Source organism: Chamaea fasciata, unplaced genomic scaffold, assembly GCF_029207755.1.
Source record: "Chamaea fasciata isolate MVZ Bird 193981 ecotype frontalis unplaced genomic scaffold, bChaFas1.0.hap1 SCAF_24, whole genome shotgun sequence".
Classification (NCBI taxonomy): Eukaryota; Metazoa; Chordata; class Aves; order Passeriformes; family Sylviidae; genus Chamaea; species Chamaea fasciata.
Genome location: NW_027094109.1, coordinates 279,954 through 300,256, shown reverse-complemented (window position 1 = coordinate 300,256; position 20,303 = coordinate 279,954). Strand labels below are relative to the sequence as shown.

Here is a 20,303-nt window from a genome sequence, read left to right as displayed (position 1 = left end):
GGGTTTACTCTACACACAGCTCATGCAGCACTGCTCTGCAAGAGCCTTTCTTTTCTACTGATCTTTCGCTGATTTCATACCACTAACAGAGACATTATTTAATGCTACTATTTCTATGCTGCTCTTAAAGCTGCTTTTTAGCCAAGCACTGAGCTACTGCAGAATTAATCCTGAGTTAAGGGAGAAATGGAAAACCACACACACTCTGCTGGTATGGAGAGATGCTATATGTGGGAAGGTGATGCTGAAGAAAGCACAAACATGGAGGAGGAATCTCCTGATTTATCTGCCCCATACTAGCTGCACTCTATAAGGACATTTAGATGGGAAACAGCCTGCGTCCTGAAAAATACTCATTCCTTGTTCAGTGGTGTCATGGGGCATCAAGGACAGGTTCCACAGGAGGCGAAGAGCCTCTGGACTATTCCCCACCAACACAGTAGGGTTTAATCTGAGAAGTGTCACACATGGAGAGATGCAAAGCACCACTGCAGACACTGGCCAAGGCCACCTTTCCCAAGGGCTAAGAGCCACTCCAGGCACTTCGAGACCTGTGTGAGCCCATCAGGGAGGAGCACACACAACCAGATGCTCAGACTAGCTGGATTCTTTAACACTAGGCCTAAACAAGCAAAACTGAACATAACTCATCTAAGTGAAAGCAGGGAAATGAAAATCAAGGTGAGTAAGGAACTAAAATGAAGCTATCAAACACACTGAGGAGGTAGGAGAGTGATTGAAAGCACTGTGAGGGAGCAGCTTAGAACCAACCTTTTTTCATTGGATGGTACAAATCCGGCTGAGGATCTAGCAGGAGGGAAAACAAAAAAATAGCAGAGAAAGGAGATTAAGAGAGAAAGGAAAAAAGGCTTGTGCATGATTTCTGACTCAGACCCTGGGAAAAGCTTTTAGTCTACAGCTTTAAGCTCAGGACTCTTGTTTAAGCTTTTTTTAAATTAAATACACACGCACACATCAGCTGTCAACACCCAATGATACAAAAAATAGATAAACATATTTTTTTTAAAAAAAAGGGAATTCCTTCAGCCCTTCAGCAGGTCACAGCGCAAAGATTTAACATTACACAAAAACATTTTTGTTAAAGACTGAAAATTAAATCCAGAGGCAAGACACACTGTAAAAACTTAACACTCGCTGCAAAATGAAAAGAGAGGACAATTTTGCAAAGAGAAGAATCAGAAAATCATCAGAGCAGCTCAGCAGACCTTACTTGCAGCACTGCTTCTCCAGTCAGAGTCCTGTCAGGGCAACTGCTTTACTCTACATCACCCAAAGAGATGGAGCTTTCTCTGTTCCAGCTGAGCCTACTGTCTAAGGAAAATCACCAGTGAACCCAGTGTTCAGTTCCACATACCTTCACTTTCAGGCAGGGCTGGGAAGGTTTTCACCTGGAATGGGTGGAAAGGTTTGCCCTCCAGGGGAATTTCTTCACTCTCCTCTGAGCTCACTCTGACATCCACCTGGGACTCAGAAATGGAGGATGTGAACTGATCCATATCTGCATGCTGCTCCTGTAGCAGCTCATCTGAAAGGAGTAAGAGGAATTATTACACAAACTGCACGAAACCTGGCAGCGACAGAGAGAGGCAGATGGTTTGAACAAGGCTGAGGCAGGACTGCAGGGGAACACTGCTCTCAGGGCTGCCAGGTTATTTTATCTTGCATATCTCATCTGGAATTCTCAGTAAAGGCACTGGTTAGAAATACATTCAAATAAGAGCCAAGAGGTTTGATGTGGCAAGACATTTTGGAAAGATGGGAATTAACCTATAAGGGGAGGAAGCATCTGGGATTTTTTTACACCTTTTTCATCTCCCTTAGAGAGACAGCTTTGCTATTCTGAGCATTGTTGATTTCTTTTTTTAATGGACAGTGAAAATTCTTGGGAACAAGCTATTCTGACTGGCTATTTTGTAACATCCAGACAGTATCTTCCCTGAGCCCAAGTGCTTGTTGTCAAGGACACCCCCTCAAATGAGAAAGCAATCTTTTAGGAGCTCATTGGATAAAAAAACTTGGGAGTCCTTACACAGCAGCATAGGGGCTGGCACACACACTCACCAATCTCATCCTGGATTTCTTCAGCCACATACGGCACCTTGTAGAGCAAAGATAAGCTTTGATTCATCCGTTCCTCAATCACATGAAGATGTGTCATCACCTGCAGATGTAAAAGAGTGTGTTGGAGTAAGCAAATACTCTCAGTTACTTCACGGTACCAGTTCCTTCCTTGCTCAATAAGTATCTATTACTGGTGGATCTGCCATGGTAGGCAATAGGAGACACAGATCCATCCAGTCCAATTCTCTCACCAATGTTCTCACACTTCACTAGAACTGGCCGTCTGTAGACAGTGCTCTCAGAAGTCTGGGAAATGTTGGGAGTAAGAAAGGATTCAGCTGACTCTCACTGTAACCAGCTCTCCACTGGAAACACTAAAATGCCACCAAGGGTGGTATTTCCCATATGACCAACATAGTCACAATTCATCTCCTGTAGCTGCATTATGAAATGGATTATCATTCCTGACTGCTAGAAAAGATACAGGCAAAAGGAGCAGACAGGATATTTTATCAGCTCTGGTTTCAGAACAAAGGTGCCTTTCAAACCAACAGTGGCATTACATTTGTCCTACACCCACTCACGGCAGCAGTGCTCCCCCTTCCTTTGAGAAATACATTCAAGTTCTGGGCAAGCTCAAATCACTCCTCCCAAGCACATTAAATCCAGCGGTGAAGTCACGCCTGACCTGAAGAGGATGCTGCATAATCAGGGATCAAGGACAGCAAGGAAAACATTTACATGGATGGCCAAACATTATAAAAAGCTAAAGAGTCAGACGGACCTGTTTCACAGTTGGATGTGTGCTTGACCTTTAAGAGCAAGGATGAAAACAATTTCATTTTGCATGTGGCAGCTTGTCAGTCAAAGAAATCGACTGAAAAGCTTAGAGTGTATGTAAAAACTAAAGGGAATGGAAGCTGAACTGCACCACCCACATCCCCCGTACGTCGATTTGTTGACACTGCAGCCTTCAGAATGAATTAAGGACTGTTTAGGGTTTAGCTTAAGAACACAGTTCACACACTCTCTCCTGGGCTTGTTGCAGCAGCAGAACAAAGCACTGGGCCGGGCTGAGCTTGACATGTCTCTGAAAACATGACCATGAATTCCACATGCAGAGTCAAGCACCATCTTAACCACCACAGTTGCCACCACTCCTCCTGGGGATGTGCAGTTTAACAAGAATCCCACAAGCTGGGGGAGACCAGGAGACACGAGGTGAAGGTTCACTGCCAACACCCAGAAACACAGTGGAACTCATGGAACCTGCCACCTCCCAGTGTGAGGTTTGCTTCTGGAAAATCACTGTGACACCACTCTACCCCTCACCAGAGATGACAGCAACAGGCTCCAGACCCTGTCCTACCCTTAACCCAGGATGTTTCCACCTCCTGGTTATACAGTTCTTTTATGCATTTTTTCCTCAGCGCCTATTTCTTCCTCTTGGCAGCACTGGATGTGCTCCACTGCACTGTCTTCCTGCAGCTCTCCATTCTTTATTCTTCTTGCTTATCTTTTTCGCCTTGCAGAATTCAAAGATGCGCAGCATACCAGCCACAAACTGGGACTAGGAAAACATTCCTAAAGCTGAAACTGGACAGCAAGATCTCTCTGAACCTGAAAAAGGACACACCCTTCCAAACACATCTTTCACTGTTAACAGGCTATTCTTGATTTGAATTTTGAATCAGTTGACCCTTAGAGCACATCTTTCACCATTTTAAAACAAGTGAAAACAAGTATCAACATAATTCCAAAGACTTGCAGAGTATCTGCGATGAAACTCTTACAAGTACAATGGCCAGGTTTGAAGCAACATATTCACATACACTATCTACCCAGCAGAAGGAAAAGGATTTTCTGGCTGTTCAGAAGTAAAATACAGTGTAATGGTGTAGTGATTCTAGTGTTGGCCAAACGCCAGTGCAGCCACTAGAATTATTTACTCATTTTCTGCTGCAAAATAAGGATTAGGAGGAGAGCAAAGCAGACTCAAAACTTTAGAGGAAATAAAAAACCCAGTTTAATTCTGTTAATAAAGAAGAAAAAAAAAAAGATATCAGAATAAACCTCCAGAACACTTCTCCTCCCCCCAACTTTAATTTCTTTTTCCCACTGACAACGTAAAGAGACAAATTTGGTATTTCCTGTTGTTTTGCCACTTTTTAAATAATCTTTCTTCAGTTGACCTAGGGAGGGGAGTCTCTCCTGCCATGCCATGAAGATATTTCCAAGAAACAGTTCTCTTCTGATTTTATTTTTCACAAATAGCAGCTGCCCAGAAATCTGCAATCATGATGTCCCTCCCATGGTTTGGTAGTTTTCCACAACTACCACTACAGGTAATTTCAGCTTATTGGGGAGCAATTTTAAGGATAAGCTGTTCTAGTACAGAAACAAAAGTTTTTTTATCTCAGGGAACAGAGGTTTTCTTCCATTCCTGGGGCATCATTTTTCATCTCTCTCGTTTCTCTCTGTTCAAGCTTCTCATTGGATCAGATACTTCCAACATCTGCTTGCTTCAACACAGGTGACTCTGCTCATAGCTGTGGTTAGAACGCTACATCCCTCCAATGCATTCCATGAGTTACAGGGGAAAAAAATAGTCTGATGCATCAATTATGCCTTCACCATAGCCTTACAATAGAATTTCAGCCCAAGACTAAGGCATCTCCTCATTCTCCTCCCATCTGGGATTTGACTCCTTCTTCACTGACTTTGGTGTCCCCATGTTCTTTTCTTTGTATGTCTTCACCCCTTCCTTTTCCTCTCACTCAAGAGAGGATTAATGTCTGCAAGTTTCATCTGTGCACTGAGGGAGTGGATATCTCTCCTGGGCCTGCAAATAGCCATGTGATCTCGGCCAGGTGGCAGCCATTCTGGCTGCATGGCTGTTTTCTGGCCCCTGCCACATTCAATTCCAGCCACAAGGCTGCTTTGTGTGCAGGGGTGCCTCTGTTCTTAGCCACAAAGCCGCGTGGAGCCAGCCTGGCCCACCAGCTGCGGCTGGAACTCAGCAGTGGCAGAATCTCAGCTGAGCAGTGCCATGCTGCAGGCTGAGCTGGCAGAGCGGGGCCTGGCCCAGCCAGTGTCCAGTTATCTTTTCAAAGGCTGGAAGCAAGAGAGTTTTTCCCAGGGCTTGTTCATTTTTAAATGGGATTTCACAGATGCATGTTCAGTTTTCTTAAGTGGTTTAACAGGGTGTCAGCATTCAGAACGAGCCAGCTGATCGGTTCTGTTGGGTCTGGAGGAAGCTTTTAGCAGTCCTCGCAGAGAATCACTTCTGTAACTGATGGATTTTCTCTTTAACTAAAAACCAAGCTATGTTAAACCATGACAAATGGTACAACATAAACTCATCAAAACCAGACTTTCTGATAAAGCTATCAACATTGATCAAGTGCTTGGAAAGGGTTATGAATTATGCTTTGGAAACCAGGCAATAACCCTGCAGGGGCACAAGAGAATTCCCACAAACCCCAAACACAGGTACTATGAAGAACAAGCCTAAGGAAAGGAAAACATAGTTAGAAGTGAGGAAGCCTGTTCAAGATAACTAAGTCCCCAGCAAATAAATTTCAGGGGTGCTTGATAAAAGGAAACATAGAACTGATACTTACCTAGTTCTAAACCCTCAACTAGTCATGGTGACCAACAAGGTATAAAACAGAGCTTAAATTTTTAACACTGAGTCAGGCACCAAGGAAAACCATGCAAGGAGCATGTGTGGTTACAGGAAGTAAGCACAGGAGAGAAGAAGAGCTCCAGAAGAAGGAGGATGAAGCTGCTGTAGTACCAAGCAACACACAGCTTCCAGAGCCTCCGACAGCCAGGGCTGGGCAACAATGGCTCCCATGACAGAAACTCACTCATACCTGGGATTTCATCTGTGCAGCCTTCTCCGGATCCACTGCCAGGACGTGCTGGTAGTGGCGGATGGTGTGCAGCCTGTCCTTGTTCTCGGCACGGACATAACGCTTCAGGGCCTGCAGGATGCGGTGGGGCTGCAGAACGTGAGCAGGGAACAGGTCAAACCACTGGAGTCAACCCAAATCCACAGCGGAAAACAGCACTTCAGGTGTGAGCCTACACTGATGCTGGACCGATCTGTCACCTGCATTCAGCCCTGGGATTTTTTTTTTTTTTTTTTAATTAGGCCTGTTTGACTCAGAACACCACAGATTATGAACAGTGCCTTAAGAACACCAAACAAAGCAGAGTTTTATTCCCCAGGCAGGAAGGAGAGGGAGCCAGTTACAGACCCACTGCAGCACCACCACTAAGTCTGCAACAGCAACTTCCACAATGCACAAGCTTTCCTAGGAACTAATTCGCAGTTTCTGCAAGTCACAGGCAATCTTCTCACCAAGACATTCCCACCTGCCACCTTACCCAGTGCTATCCTACTGGAAAATGTGTTGGGAAGAAACTCACACGTGGTGGGTCAGCCTGCAGGGCAGCCAGGTAGTTTTCCAGGGCGATGCGACGGCGATCGTTCAGCATGGCTTCCACACGAGCCAGGTGAGTCTCCACCAGCTGCTGCTTCTCACTCGCTGCTTCTTTCTCCAGAGATTTCACCATGGCCTGGAAGTGCTAGAACAAAGAAAGTAATGTGTGAACAGTTGTATCCAAAGTGATTCATTCCACCATGGCCTGACAGTGCTAGAACAAAGAAATGCACTGTGTGACCAACAATTCCTGAAATCCCTTGGAACTAACAAAGGCTGTCAAACTCCATTTACAGTTAGGAGAGAAAGGCATGGATGCAGATTTCATCTCTGCAAATTCAGTAGCAATAATTTGCCTTCCAAACTTCCTTCACAAGCCATTTAAAAGGTCTGAAGAGTGAAAAGGACCTTGCACTTAAAGACTACGTAGGGGTTGGGAGATCCAGGTTGTGCTGAAGAATTGACACAATATTAACTCTTTCCTCCAACCCTGCAATATGAGAACAGGATTGATCCCTTCAGCCTGGAGCCATTAATTTGAATTTGCAAGTTTACAAAGGTACTGCATAGGGAATTTTCCATCAGCACACCTTCAGATCAAATCTCTCTGTATTCTTTTAGAAAGGTCATAACCCTCATTTCCAAACCAATCAGCATAGTCCACTAAGTGTTATGCTTCAACAGAGATAATGACAAACTTCTGGATTTGCACATAGTTCCAAACAGTGACGTATATTAAAAAATGCAGACAGAAAACTGTGTTCCAGGATAAAATCCAAAGTGGGCTTAAAAGCTGGAGTCAATCACTTAGTTGAATGCTGGTCTGAGAGAAATTCACAGAGTTGTCACTGCCAGAAGAGCCTTCCCCTAATGATCCCACACTGCAATCTCTCATTAACTTCCCAGTCCAAGTGAACTCTCCTCATAAGGCACAAGATTAGCATTTTGGCAGCAAACCAGCTTTATCTGCTGTCTAAGCTGTTTTCACTAAGTCTGCCCGAGCAGGAAACGTGTGCCCAGAGAGCCAGGGCTGACTGAACCAGGCTCTGAAGCCAGTGGTTAGTGCAAAACAGGCCAAAGGTCTGAAATTACAATTTGGCTCCACTGTTGCTACGCTTGAGGAGCGAGATCACTTTCTACTAGTGTTTGTAGGAAAGGACCTGGCATAGTATCAGATCATCTCCAGTTTTAAGAACAAAGCAAGCAATTGAATCAAATCTCCTCTAAAAGGCAGCTGTTGACAGAGCAGGAAGGCTGTTCTTGAATCTCAGTTGTCTTTTGGCTCTGAATATTGCAATCTCTCACAGTAACTTTCCCCTTTAGATCCTTTCACTCTTACCTGGATCAGAGTCTGCCTTTCTGCCTTGGGGAGATTTACAGCCTGGTGCTCTGCTTCCTCCCACTCCTTTTTCACCTAGACAGGAAAAGGACAGAACACATGAACAACACACAAATTTAAATCTTATCTTTATGAGCTGATTTGCCTTCACAGGCAGATCCTAGCACAGCCTGGCTGGGTTTTGAAGGCACAAAAGAGCTGTTGTGGGGTTTAAGTCTAGCACTTAATCCCTCTGAGTAACAAGCCAAGCTTCACAGAATCCCAGAACGGTTTGGGCTGGAAGGGACCTTAAAGCTCATCTTGTTCCACCCCTTGCCATGGGCAGGGACACCACCTACTAGACCAGACTGCTCCAAGCTCTGTCCAACCTGGCCTTAAACACCTCCAGGTATGGGGAATTCACATCCTCTCTGGGCAACCTGTGCCAGGGCTTTAGCAGATTAAAGTGCTGAAGTAAAGAATTTCTTCCCATCATCTAATCTAACTCCTCTCTCCCAACACTGGAGAACTAAAAATCTGACTCCTACGGTGTGATCGTACTGAAAGAAACACACAGAAGGCTGGAAACTGGAAAGCAAGTTACTTCACCACCAATTTTTTCAGTTGTCCTAGGGTGACTCCCTAAACCAGGACATCAGCAAAACAGGAGCAGCAACCCTACACAGAACAATGGCCCAGCACAAAGCCTGAAGGCTGACGCTCACCCGGTCCATGCGGTTGTGGTGCCTGACCTCCAGCTGCTCCTTGGCCTTCTGGAAGCGGGCATGCTCGTTGTCATCAGCAGGGGTTTCAAAGTAGACATCCACATCATCAGTTGGCACTGCACGAAGAGGGAAGGGTAAGCAGAGCATCAGAAACCTGCAATCCTGGATTGCAGAGGGCAAGGAGAGGAACCTCCATGCCTGCCTAATTAATCATCTGGCAAGCTGAGCCTACTGAACCACCACCTTCCAGAGTCTGTTTTGGAATCTTTATGGTTCCAATTTTCTGTCCAACATCAGCTCCATCAGCCCAAATGGCAGCAATGACCACAGCTCCCAACACTGTTTGGCCTTCACAGTGCTGAGGTGAGCAGCACTCAGCTCCAGAAACACAGTGCCTGGCATGGCAAGATAAAGAATTCATTTTCCCTTCCCTTCCACATGGGCTTTGGATGGTTTAAGTGACATTCTGTGCATTAGCTGTTTGCTGACAAGCTGGCTCCAGACATCATTAATACGATTAGGAAGTTTGACAATAAATTTTCACAAAACCAGTATTTTACACTTCAAACCTACCTTCCCTATCAGATGCACCACTCAGGACTTACAGGCAATGATATTAGACAAGACAGCAACAGAAGGAGGCTCAGTGTGACAAAGTGACTTGTCCACTACACTGGATGGTTTGTAACTTCAAGACATCCAAATTCAACAAGGGGAAAAACAAAATTTCAGAACTGATAAACTTCAAGCATCCACAGAATTCACATCAAGAGCTCTGTATTCTATATACTGCAGTTCAGGCAGTGCCGAAAGTATTCCTGTGCTACAGTTTTAGGAACTACACACCCCAGAGCCTTTCTGAAAGATTTGTGGCAAACATGATGCACTCTGTTGTTGCCCTTTGCTTGAGGGAAGGCACAAAGGGACAGTTAAGGCAACGTGTCATCCATATTAGTTATTCAGGTGGAAACTCCTCCAACATGTCATTAAAGACAGCATGCTTCAGAAAAAAAATACCTGGCACTTCAGCACGAACACTGGCTAAGAGTTTAGCATGCACTCCGCCCACCAACCTTCCCTCTCTAGGGGGAAACAATGACAACATACAACACAGGCACTCTTGTGTGCAAGGGACAATGTCACATCAGTCCTGTATTCTGGCCCTGCTCCTGGCATTTCTGAACCAGGCTTGGACACAGAGAACTCTCTTCCCAGCCCCAAATCCTTCTGTAACAGGACAATCTTTTGTACAAAAAGCTCCTGACATCTGCATCTTTTCTTTCACCACCTCAGTCAGATCAGCCCAATCTAAAGCACTTGCATGAAGCACATTTTGTACACAGGATTATGGCTGTATTGTCAGGCTGCCAAGCCCCAGATAACACAAAAAGCCTTTCAAAAGCTTTAATGGTAGCTGAAGTGGAAGTGCTGGAGTTCAACAATAAGATTAATAAGGAGGTTAAAATGTTTCTGGTAGTTTTATCATCTGACATAAAAGCCAGCTGAAATTGGTGCCAAAAACCTTAAGCACTCAAAAACACAGGGATTGAGTTGTGATTTGTATTTCATACCAAGCTGAAAATGGGAATCCGAATTCTATACTACTGGTCTGAAATTTTCCAAAATTAAGATGGCAAGAAAATCCCTAATACCAGGAGAACAGTAGCCTGTTTTTCAGGATCTACTGTCAAACATATGCATGGTAACACAATTAGGGAAAGCTTAAGGGCTTCCTTAAATATATTTTGATTAAAAAGCCAGTTAGGCAAGGGGTCAGAGACACCCCTAGTCCCTGCAATAGATCTGGAAGACGACAGCTGAGCCCGCAGCAAGAGCTTCAAGTCACCAGGGAGTAGAGACAGCATATGGTATGGGGCACTCTCCTCAGGAACAACCACCCTACAGACCTAGAGAAGCAGAGACAGGAGGAGACTGCTGCAAAGGGACAGACACCAGAACCAAAGGGATAAGCTACAGACGGGTCCTCTATTGCCCAATGGAAGGAGGAGGAGACACCACACGCCAGACAGACAGTGGCCAGCTGCAAAAGGCCAGTAGGAGGCAGGACTTACTCATCTTTTTACACACAGCCATACAATACTCCTCTGACTCAAAATTGTTCCTGTTGCCTCCGCAGCCTCCATATATAAAGCGAATGCATTTTCTCTTGTTAGGATCGAAGTACCAACGAGGCATCACAGCCCGGCAGGGCCCTGTCATGGCCTCCTGGGAGCAGACAGCTGTGTGGAGATGGGTGAGAACGTGAGCTGGTGAGGAGCACAGGCCTTGCCAAGCGATTTACATGATGCAGAGGTGGCTCTACTTCACCCCTTCCTCTGAGGCACCGGCCTCAGCATCGCTGCTGCACCAACCCAAGGGCTTCTGTCAGTTTTGCGGGGTTTAACATTCCAAAGCATCCATCACAAGCTGGTCAGGGAGATGCCTGCGTGAGGTGCTTTGGAGATAGCCAAGCACCTTGCTCTGTCTCTACATGGAGCTATAATCTGTGAGAAACTTCTCCAGAGCCAGGGGCTGGGACAGCAAGAATCTGCTCTGCTGTTGCCATAGCATTATGCCCCAGGTGCCCCAGTGGAAGAACCTCCACTCTACAAAACCAACAGCATGGAAAGCCAGTCAATTAGGGCTGCTTAAAGCATCAAAGAATGTCCAGTCCACTGCACACTGCCTGGACAGACACTCCACATCTTAGAGGGCAGGTGCAGGAGTAAGTGAAAAAGCAGGCTAAACAAAAGGAGTGATCTCCATGCCAGCCTCAGACACTGAGGTTTTAAGGTTTGAAACATCTATGCACCAAATATTAAAACTTCATATAGCCATGGCACAGGGGATGAATGGCACATGGCACATGGTGAGACAGCAATAGCAGCTGGGTCGTTTTGAGGCAAGACAGCAGATATAATGTATAAATTATCAACTGTTCATAGTACTTCAGGAAAAAAACTGTATACCCCCAAAACAGACACCCCAATCATGTTCCTCCAAGCCTCTTACACCTGCTGATCTGCAACAGCCCTGTACACATATGAGCTAAGCCTTGTTTCAGCAAGGAAAATTATCTGCAGCATGCTGGCATTTTACCAAAAAGCTGCAAGAACTGCTGGCAATGATTCAGTGATCTGTAGCTAATTGAATTTCATTCCCTCCCTGCTCCTCCCTCCTCTGCAGACACTTCTACATGCAAAGTGTAGGACATCACATAGTGCTGAGGCACCACACCATGAGCCCTCTGCAAGGGCACCTATCACTGAACAAAAGCCATCACCAGCACAGTAGATTCTATTACTACAGAAAGTATACCATAACATTTTATAAAGTTGGGGCAGTTGTGCTAGCTGACTTTCTTTTGTGGAAGAGAAGCATTTATGCAAAGGCAGCACCAAGGATGATCCTCACCCTAAAATGACCAGATGGCATCTCTGAAGAGTACGGCCCATCACCTTCAGCTTCTTCATTTTAAGCTGGTATAAACCACCAGATTTTAAATTTACAGTGTACCCCAAATGTCCCTTTAAGATTTTACAAAATTTGCAGATATGGCTTTTCTGACTCATCACTGGACCTTCATGAGGTGCTTGTTCAACATGCCATACACTGGGCTCTCTGCCAGCAGAACTGCTGTTTATCTGGAAACATATGGCCCATGCTCTAGAGAGGTAATTTCAACACTTGAAACAAGCATCATCAGCTTTCCTCTGTTTGCTAACTTATCTGTCAAATAAAACTTCTAAGCAGCACTTACTGACTTGATCAAACCCCCAACACTAACTGATAGCCACCAGGAATGATCTCAAGGGAGCAGGAGGCCTGTGGACTGGAATGTGTCTTACATTTCATGTCACTGCTCACTTCTTTTTCAGCCATAGCCTTGTGGTTGCTGGGCTCTGTGGGAGTCTCTTCATTGTAGTCGTCAACCTTGTAGCTGTCATAATAGTAATCACGGTCTTCCACCACATCCTCCTCCTCTTCCCCTTCATCATCCTCATCTTCCTCCACAGCTGTTCCTGTGAAGTCTTCTACACCTGCCTCTGTAGGGAACTCACTGGAAGGACACAGATAAATTAGGGAGTAAAGTTAAGGCTAATCACTTGGATGCACCAGAATAATAATTCTTTCCACCTGTTCTAGAAACACCAGAAATGAGAAAAGGAAGTGTACCAGCTATTGATTAGCCCATCACTCACAGCAAGGGGACGACAACCCTCATTACTCTCCTGCTGCTGCAGGCGGAGTTTCTCCACGGCTCTGGCTTCATGTGGCCTCTTTCCATTTTTCAATAAGTGAAAGTCTAACCTCGGGGCAAGTTCCTACTGTAGAATCCCAGAATCGTTTGGGTAGGGAAGGACCTTAAAGCCCATGCTGTTCCACCCCATTCCGTGGGCAGGGACACCTACCACCATCCCAGGCTGCTCCAAGCCTCATCCAACCTGGCCCTGGACACTTCCAGGAATGGGGCAGTCACAGCTTCTCTAGGCAGCCCATGCTAGGGCCTCACCATCCTCACAGGGAAGAATTCCTTCCCAGTATCCCATCTAACCCTGCCCTCTGGCAGGGTGAAGCCATTCCCCCTTGTCCCACCCCTGCAGACCCTTGTCCGAAGACCCTCTCCACCTCTCCTGGAGCCTGTTTAGGCATTGGAAAGGGCTCTATGGTCTCCCTGGAGCCTTCTCTTCTTGAGGCTGAATGACCCAAACTCTCTGCAGGATGAAGGGAGAGGGGGTGTTTAGCTCCTCCAGGAAAAGGGGCACTGCAAACTTCTTCAACCTCAGGACACTCCTTCAGGAAAATCAGAAGCACAGAAATTTGCACAATCCTCACCACAAGGGAGTTGCTGTGTGAAATATTCCCACACAGCAGCTTCATGATACAAAGCTGTCAACATCTACACCAGTAAGAACTCTACCTCTTGTAAAGATCATAGTCTTCATCCTCATCCTCTTCCTCTTTGGACAGAGCCTCATCCACAACTTTATTCTGAGGACAGCACACATATTCTGTTCCGTGGAACTGGTCTACTCCGCAGGGCAGCAGCATCCCGTAGCTGTGCAGGATCATCCCTTCTGTCAGACAGGCCTGAAAGGGGAGCCATTCATGTCAGTTCAGCATCATGCTCTTCCTTTGGGTAAAGCTCAAGTTTGCCTATCAGAGATCCCAAGAATGGTTTAAGTTTTACAGCAAAAACAACAGCAACATATGACCTAAATCTGAACATCAAAGGAAAGTGTATTTGAAACTTATAGTCTCAAAAAAAAAAAAAAAAAGTCCCAGATTCAGAAACACCCAGTACTTCCTGGTGTTAACATTTCACACCCCAGCCCCAACAACTGCTGGTTTGTCAACCTGACAAAGTTCAGGAAAAAAACCAAAACATATTGTGCCAACTCAAGGGAGAATACTTGAAAGAACCAGAAAGGGTGTTTACTGGGCTGGGCATTTCATTAAATTTTCTCTATTAAACTTTACATTGGAGCAAGTTAATAATTGCTCAAATGGACTTTGTGTCATGATCATTTTACCATGCTGCAGATGAAAATCATTCAGGTAACTCAAGAAAAAGTCAAATGTAAACTATGCTTAGACATTATGTCCACACTTCTCTTAAGCTAAGGAAATACTTGGCTTTGAGGTGCCCAGAAAAGAAAGAAGAAAAGCTTTATTATACCCATCAGAACCCTTTTGGGCTTTGCTTTGTTACAGCACAGATTTTAAATGAGCGAAATATTGCTGAAAAAGTTCTCCAACTGTATTTCAAGTACATGATTTTTCAATTTTCTAGACATTAACAAGTTTACCCTCAATTAAAAGACAATTCCTCTAGTACAGCTTTATTTAGATGGATTTTTGCTCACAGGTTCTTAAAGAAATAGGGATCATAAGTGGAGCATCCTTAACCTCATCTGGTTAACAATTGGTCTTTATGTTGCTGATTCTACAATTGTTGCTTCTACAAAATAGAAAACACATACATTCTGTCATGATCTTATTTATATTACCCCAGCTTCAAATGGGAGTGCTGAGCTTTTGCAACAGTTTAGCTACTGAGATAAAAAAAACCACAAACCCAACCCCCCAAAATCATGGGCTGGATTTATTCTGAGAATATAATCCCTCTCTTATGTAAAACCTCCACTAATCAGTCCCAACAAAAATCAGTTTGCTCCCAGGCAAGCCCTCCCAACCAAATCCCCAGCAGAAGGTACATAAAAGCAAAATGTGCAAGAAAAATAGGAAATATCCTATGCCCACTGTATCTCCCTGTAAAAAGAAAAGAAAGAGGGATGAACCATTGGTTAAAGCAGTATCCCAGAGAGCTGATTTCAATTCCTGGCTCTGTGATATGGATAAGCTATTTAGGACAGCTTTTCATGAAGAATAACTCAATTGCTACACAGGTTTTTTAAGTCACCTGAGTACTTTTAAATTTTTATTTCCTTGCTGTCTGCCTCAGTTCATTGATAGGAACATGGGAATAGCAATACAGAGAGAAACACTACAAGCATCCAAGTGGACAGATCCAGAATAAACACTCCTGTCCCAGTGGCTCCATTACCTCCTTTGCCACAGTGTGCCAGTGCTGGTGGCTTTCACACACATCCATGCGCTCCTTGTGGAAGAACCGGCATTTCTCGGGAACCAGGAGGACATCACTTACAAACTCACCCACTGAAAAACACAATGGCCACAGTTCACACTCATCCAGGTTCCAACAGCAAATAAAGCCTCCATCAGAACTCCCCCAAAGGGCACTCTGTGCATGTGCCTTGAAGGCTTGCTATATTCTTAAAGACAAGTCACACCAACTCTGAAAATTATTTCTGAGAATCTAAAGAAAAACAGAGCCTCAGAGATTCCAAGGTAAAACCATGAGCATGGGGTGACTGGGCTGACCCCTAAAGCTGAACTGAAGGCAGAGTTTACAGTGCAAAATTAATAAATAGTTGTTCTTCCATGAAAGGATTGTCTGAAGAGATTTCACTCAAATCTTTAAAAGACTGTGTCTGCACTAGGAAGTTTACTTAATCACTACTTAATCACCTATTTTCAAATGAGCTGCATCATCCCAAAGTTCCTTCATTCCATCTGCTGCTGTAACAGCCTGGAAATTTTTATATGCTGAGAGTGTTATCTATGTTTTCAGTATTTGAGCAAGACTTGTTTGGTTAAGCTTTGTTTTTTTTTTTTCCAGATAGTTTAATTAAAGATCAACTGCAGCACATTCACTGCCCTAACCCAAACACAGAGGGCTTGAAAATAAAAACTATACAGCCTAAATATCAGAGTACAACCAGTCAGCAAATACTGCATTCCAATATCTAGATAACCACAATCTCACTAGCATGAAGAAGCTTTGACACAATCTTTGTGTGAAACCCAGACTTTGGCTTTTGAGGAAGATGGGAGAAAGAGTCTTCTGTACAGACTCTAATTTAGTTGGACTTAAAAGCTATTTAGCCTGAATTTCCATCGTCATTCATTTTGGTACGAACACATATGAATTAAGGATCAGAATTAGATTAGCATCATTTCCTGTTCCTACCCCACAAGTCCCAGAAAACACTGCTGCAGGAATCCAAATGTGAAATTTTCTCCAAGCTGAGGTTTTTCTTTCTTTCTTGCAGATTCAAATGCTGCATTCAGTCATTTTAAAATAAGGAGAGAGCTAGATACTCTGAGAAGACCAGGAAAAGATCTCAGCCCAAGTGTTTCAAAGCAGCATTCCCTGCACACATGACCAGCAGTTTTAGGAGTCATTTGTTAAAATTGGAGAAAAGCTTTTAAGTCAAAGACTTTTTCTCACAGAGTCTCCACAAAGCAAAATTCTTTGTCTAACCAATCTTTCACGCCATCTTTTCAAAATATATTTTAAATATTGTTCACATAACCTTTTTTTTTTTTGCAGCTCCTTACTTTTGATACTAAAAGATCATGGACACATCTACAAAGTACAGAGAAGTTAAAACAGTTTAGAGCTGGATTACCTGATAACTGAAGACAATGAAATCAAATTACCTTCATCATCCCTTGGCAAATACTTACATTTTAAACTAAAAGAGAGATTGTATTTTCCCCATTTTTGTATCTCAAAACAAGCCAGTTAGAATTTTGAGTTAATAACCATTCATCCTACTCTGTCAAGAAAGGTTTAAATGCTTCTGATAAGAAAAGTAAAACTGAGAAAACTATAAAACCAAGAGACTGTGGTTATGGGGGCTGAAGGCAGAAGTTCCACGGGTTCTTCTCTTCACCTTTGAAATACAAAGGGGTTTTCCGTGGTGTGGGAAGGGCAAAGAAGATCAAACAGGGCATGGTGACAGAATCCTACTTTCAAGGTACTCTGTGCATTAATGTATCAAGGAAAACACAACCAAGAAAGGGAACAAAATCCCACTGTTTGACTATAATCCCAGCGAAATGCATCATCTATTTACAACAAGCAATTGTTGGAGCGCTAAAGACAAAGAGATTTTATAGATACATGGCCTCCAGACTTGCAATTCAGATCTGAAAACCAAAGCTGCCTCACAGGCTAGAGCCTGCAGGTCATGAACACTGTGAATTATACTAATGAAAAACCTGCATAAATAGTTCAACGCTTATCAAATTTTAGGGCAGTGTCAGTAAAATCAGCTTATTTTTATTTCTGAAAGAGATGACTCCTTATAAATCCAGGGATCTTGCTTTCATCCTTATTTCCATCAGGAGAAGCTCTCCTTATGAGCACTTGGGCTTGGTTGTTTCCTAAACCTGAATTTTCACATCTATAAAGACAAGCACCCTTTTCCCAGGATGTGTCCACGATAAATTTTATGTTTAATGAAGGGCTTTATGATTGTCCAGTGGAAGGCATTACACAAAGGACAAAGCACACACATGGTTCTGCTGCTTTGCTGGTATTCTCCCCTGTCTAATCACACAGTAACTTGAGATACGGACACAAATTATGAAACCGGGTTCCTACTGAATGCTCCCAGCAATCAGACTCTCCCAAGACTTTTTACTAGTCTTTGTCAGCAGATAACTGAAAATAAAGCCAGCCAGCTGAGACTAAGCTCACTCCTAAGAACACAGGGGGGCAGCGCAGTGTCACCCACAACCCACAACAGGTCAGAAGTCACAAGTTAACCAGTTAAAACATGCTGTGTGATTCCAGTCGGTGGAGAGATTCTGGAAAGCACCATGAAATCCACCACAGTTATCTCATATTCTTTCACAGTTCAAAATAGGGACAGGGGATACAGCTGCAAGAAAAAGGGCCTCTTTGAAACAGCAAAGTTTAAATATAGTCATTGAAATAGAATAGAGATCTCTTGCCAAGACCAAGCAGGAAGCCTGAGCACACTGTGCATTTAAGTCTCCAAGGCAACAAAATATTAAAGCTTCACAAAAATAGGATCAAAGTAATAAATCCCAGTGTCTTTGTGGTACTCAGATACAATAGTCTTCAGGTTTTTATGGCAATTGCAGAGAGAATGAGGATTTATTTTTCATGCCAGGCACCATTATTCTACCACAGCTGTTACCAAGCTGTCGATCTACTCCAGAAAGGCAGAGTTCCATCTTGTGGAAAGGAAAACATTTCAGCGGAAGTTGTGGAAGTGACAACATGATACAAGACAAGTCTGTTTTCTCTGTAAGAATCCAGGACGCAACTCCTTGCTTCTTCCAAAGGAATGCACAGCACACCCACAGCACACACTCACCCAGACACTTGTAGGGCACGACGATATAAGTGTGGTCCTTGCACTGCTTCTTCCCACGCTTGCACCAGCCGTCGATGCTGACGGGCTGGTTGGCTTCTACCACATTGGTGATCTGAAGGTCTGGGTACATCTGGGGGACAGCACAGACAAAGAGGTTTCTCTCCAGAAAGGACAGAGAATGTGCAGAGCAGCTCCTACCAGAGTAGTGAGGCTGACTGTCTACACATGAACAAGTTGGAGTTTGCACATGGACACACACACTGCTCTGGATCAAGCTCAGGACAGCTGGAGACATAAAAAAGCTCCAGCTGTCTGTGACACAGGGCATCAAGAATAGGTATGCCACTGCTCTGAGGCAGAAGAAAGCCAGGTCAGGGCAAGAGTCCTCACTGGCACTAAGCTGGGAGGACTGGATTTGCACAGCAGTGGAGGAGGAGCATTTGGGTATTTGGAGGAGATGTAGCTGCTTAATTCTTTCTGGAGCAGCACAATATCCCCAGAACAGCAATCGCCAACAAACAGGGTTTAGTAACATCTTCAGACTCTCTCATCACTTGTCAAGTTATGAACCCACCCCCTCAGGTTACCTCATGCCTGGTCCATTTATGATGTATTAATTTGATCCTTATGCCCTGCTCAAGTTCTCAAGTCCAGACACTGACTTATATTTAGGTTTTCTACCACATGAAAGAAATGCAGCCCCAGTTATATCAGCCTTGTAAAACAGTTTAAAAAAATTTCCAGTCCAGACATGGTAGATTCTGTTGCTTTCCCATTTAAAAAAAATACACTCCTTGTGGTATTTTATGTGCCTGTTAACTCAGAGGAGCAATTAAAGACACTAGACAAGATCAATATGTTACAGCGCATCTGGAACGCAGTAGAAGATGATTATACCTTTTTCAATAGAGTCCAAAGAGCTTAAAAATACTGGCAACATTTGATTCAAATATTTTTCTAATACTCTGGCTGATCTGAACACGTCACTGAAAACAGCACAGTCGCATTTTAACTAGAATAGGTGTCAGGCTCCATTTTACACAACAGGGAGCAGATACCGGTTAACCAGCTCAGAGGCAGAACACTGGGGTAAAGCCCCGCAAACAGATGAAGATACCTCTGACTTACAGACCAAGGACCTTCTGTGGCAGTGTGAGCTTATCTTAGCTTCTAAATCCCACTGCAGTGTCCTCCCTGCTCTTCCTGGACAGTAACACAGCAGGACAGTGCAGGGAATTGGACTAGGCAAAAGCAAGCTCATCTCCTGCAGGGTTAATTTGCTAATGGGCAACTAAATTGGAATCCAATTCCTCCACAGCAGTGAAGATTCAGGATTACACAGAAAATCTCACCTCCTGGCAGTATTGCAGAATCTCCTCCTTTCTTCCAAAGCAGCTCTTGGTCCCGGAAGTGTCAGGTTCCCATTTCCCAGTCTGAATGTTCACATGCATATTTAGCTTCCCGCAGAACATGGCAATTTGAGGTTCTGCCACCGCAAACCCTGTCCCAGCATTGGCTGCAAGAGCCTGTAAGACAAATCAAAACAAAACACCTTGATTGCATTACCTGATCAAAGGTTCAACAACTCGAAGAACCAGAAACCCTCTGGCATCTTCTCAGACAGTTCCTGCTTGATCCAGAATACCACTGGAGTCTTGGAAGCAATTTTTTAACAACATTCCTTGAGATGCTAAGCCCACCCTAAGTTTTCACCAGCAAGGCTTTTTTTTTTTTTTCCAAACCCTGTTTTTATAATTGAAACAACAGCTTACCAAAACCAAGAATAACTCCCACTAAAAGGCAGCACCTACATGAGCTGAAACAGATGTCTGAAAAACTTCCTAAATAACTAATACTAACAACTTGGCAGAAGGACCTCTTTGAGGTTACACACGAACAAGTATTACTACTACTAATAAAATAACTGCCTCCCACTGCAAGAATCCTGCTCCGAGTTAAAAGCTATGTGTTTATCCTAATATCATTGAATACTTGGGATAGAAATACC

At 44.0% G+C, this 20,303-nt stretch overlaps 1 protein-coding gene across 4 annotated transcripts in view; it reads right to left on the bottom strand.

Annotated features, from left to right (window-relative positions):
• APLP2 (amyloid beta precursor like protein 2) overlaps nucleotides 1–20,303 on the bottom strand; it is a 47,239-nt gene that overhangs the window by 5,809 nt on the left and 21,127 nt on the right. For 2 of the 4 annotated variants that reach the window (XM_066203617.1, XM_066203618.1), the window contains exons 2-14: nucleotides 19,648–19,821; nucleotides 18,296–18,425; nucleotides 15,145–15,257; nucleotides 13,498–13,667; nucleotides 12,425–12,636; nucleotides 10,649–10,816; nucleotides 8,577–8,692; nucleotides 7,873–7,947; nucleotides 6,520–6,678; nucleotides 5,961–6,089; nucleotides 2,083–2,182; nucleotides 1,376–1,546; nucleotides 772–807 (exon numbers count right to left, since the gene is read on the bottom strand). In XM_066203617.1, the coding sequence (XP_066059714.1) occupies nucleotides 772–807; nucleotides 1,376–1,546; nucleotides 2,083–2,182; nucleotides 5,961–6,089; nucleotides 6,520–6,678; nucleotides 7,873–7,947; nucleotides 8,577–8,692; nucleotides 10,649–10,816; nucleotides 12,425–12,636; nucleotides 13,498–13,667; nucleotides 15,145–15,257; nucleotides 18,296–18,425; nucleotides 19,648–19,821 (1,753 nt within the window). The remainder of the gene's footprint in view (nucleotides 1–771; nucleotides 808–1,375; nucleotides 1,547–2,082; nucleotides 2,183–5,960; nucleotides 6,090–6,519; nucleotides 6,679–7,872; nucleotides 7,948–8,576; nucleotides 8,693–10,648; nucleotides 10,817–12,424; nucleotides 12,637–13,497; nucleotides 13,668–15,144; nucleotides 15,258–18,295; nucleotides 18,426–19,647; nucleotides 19,822–20,303) is intronic. The other 2 variants (XM_066203619.1, XM_066203620.1) reach the window with 2 other exon arrangements.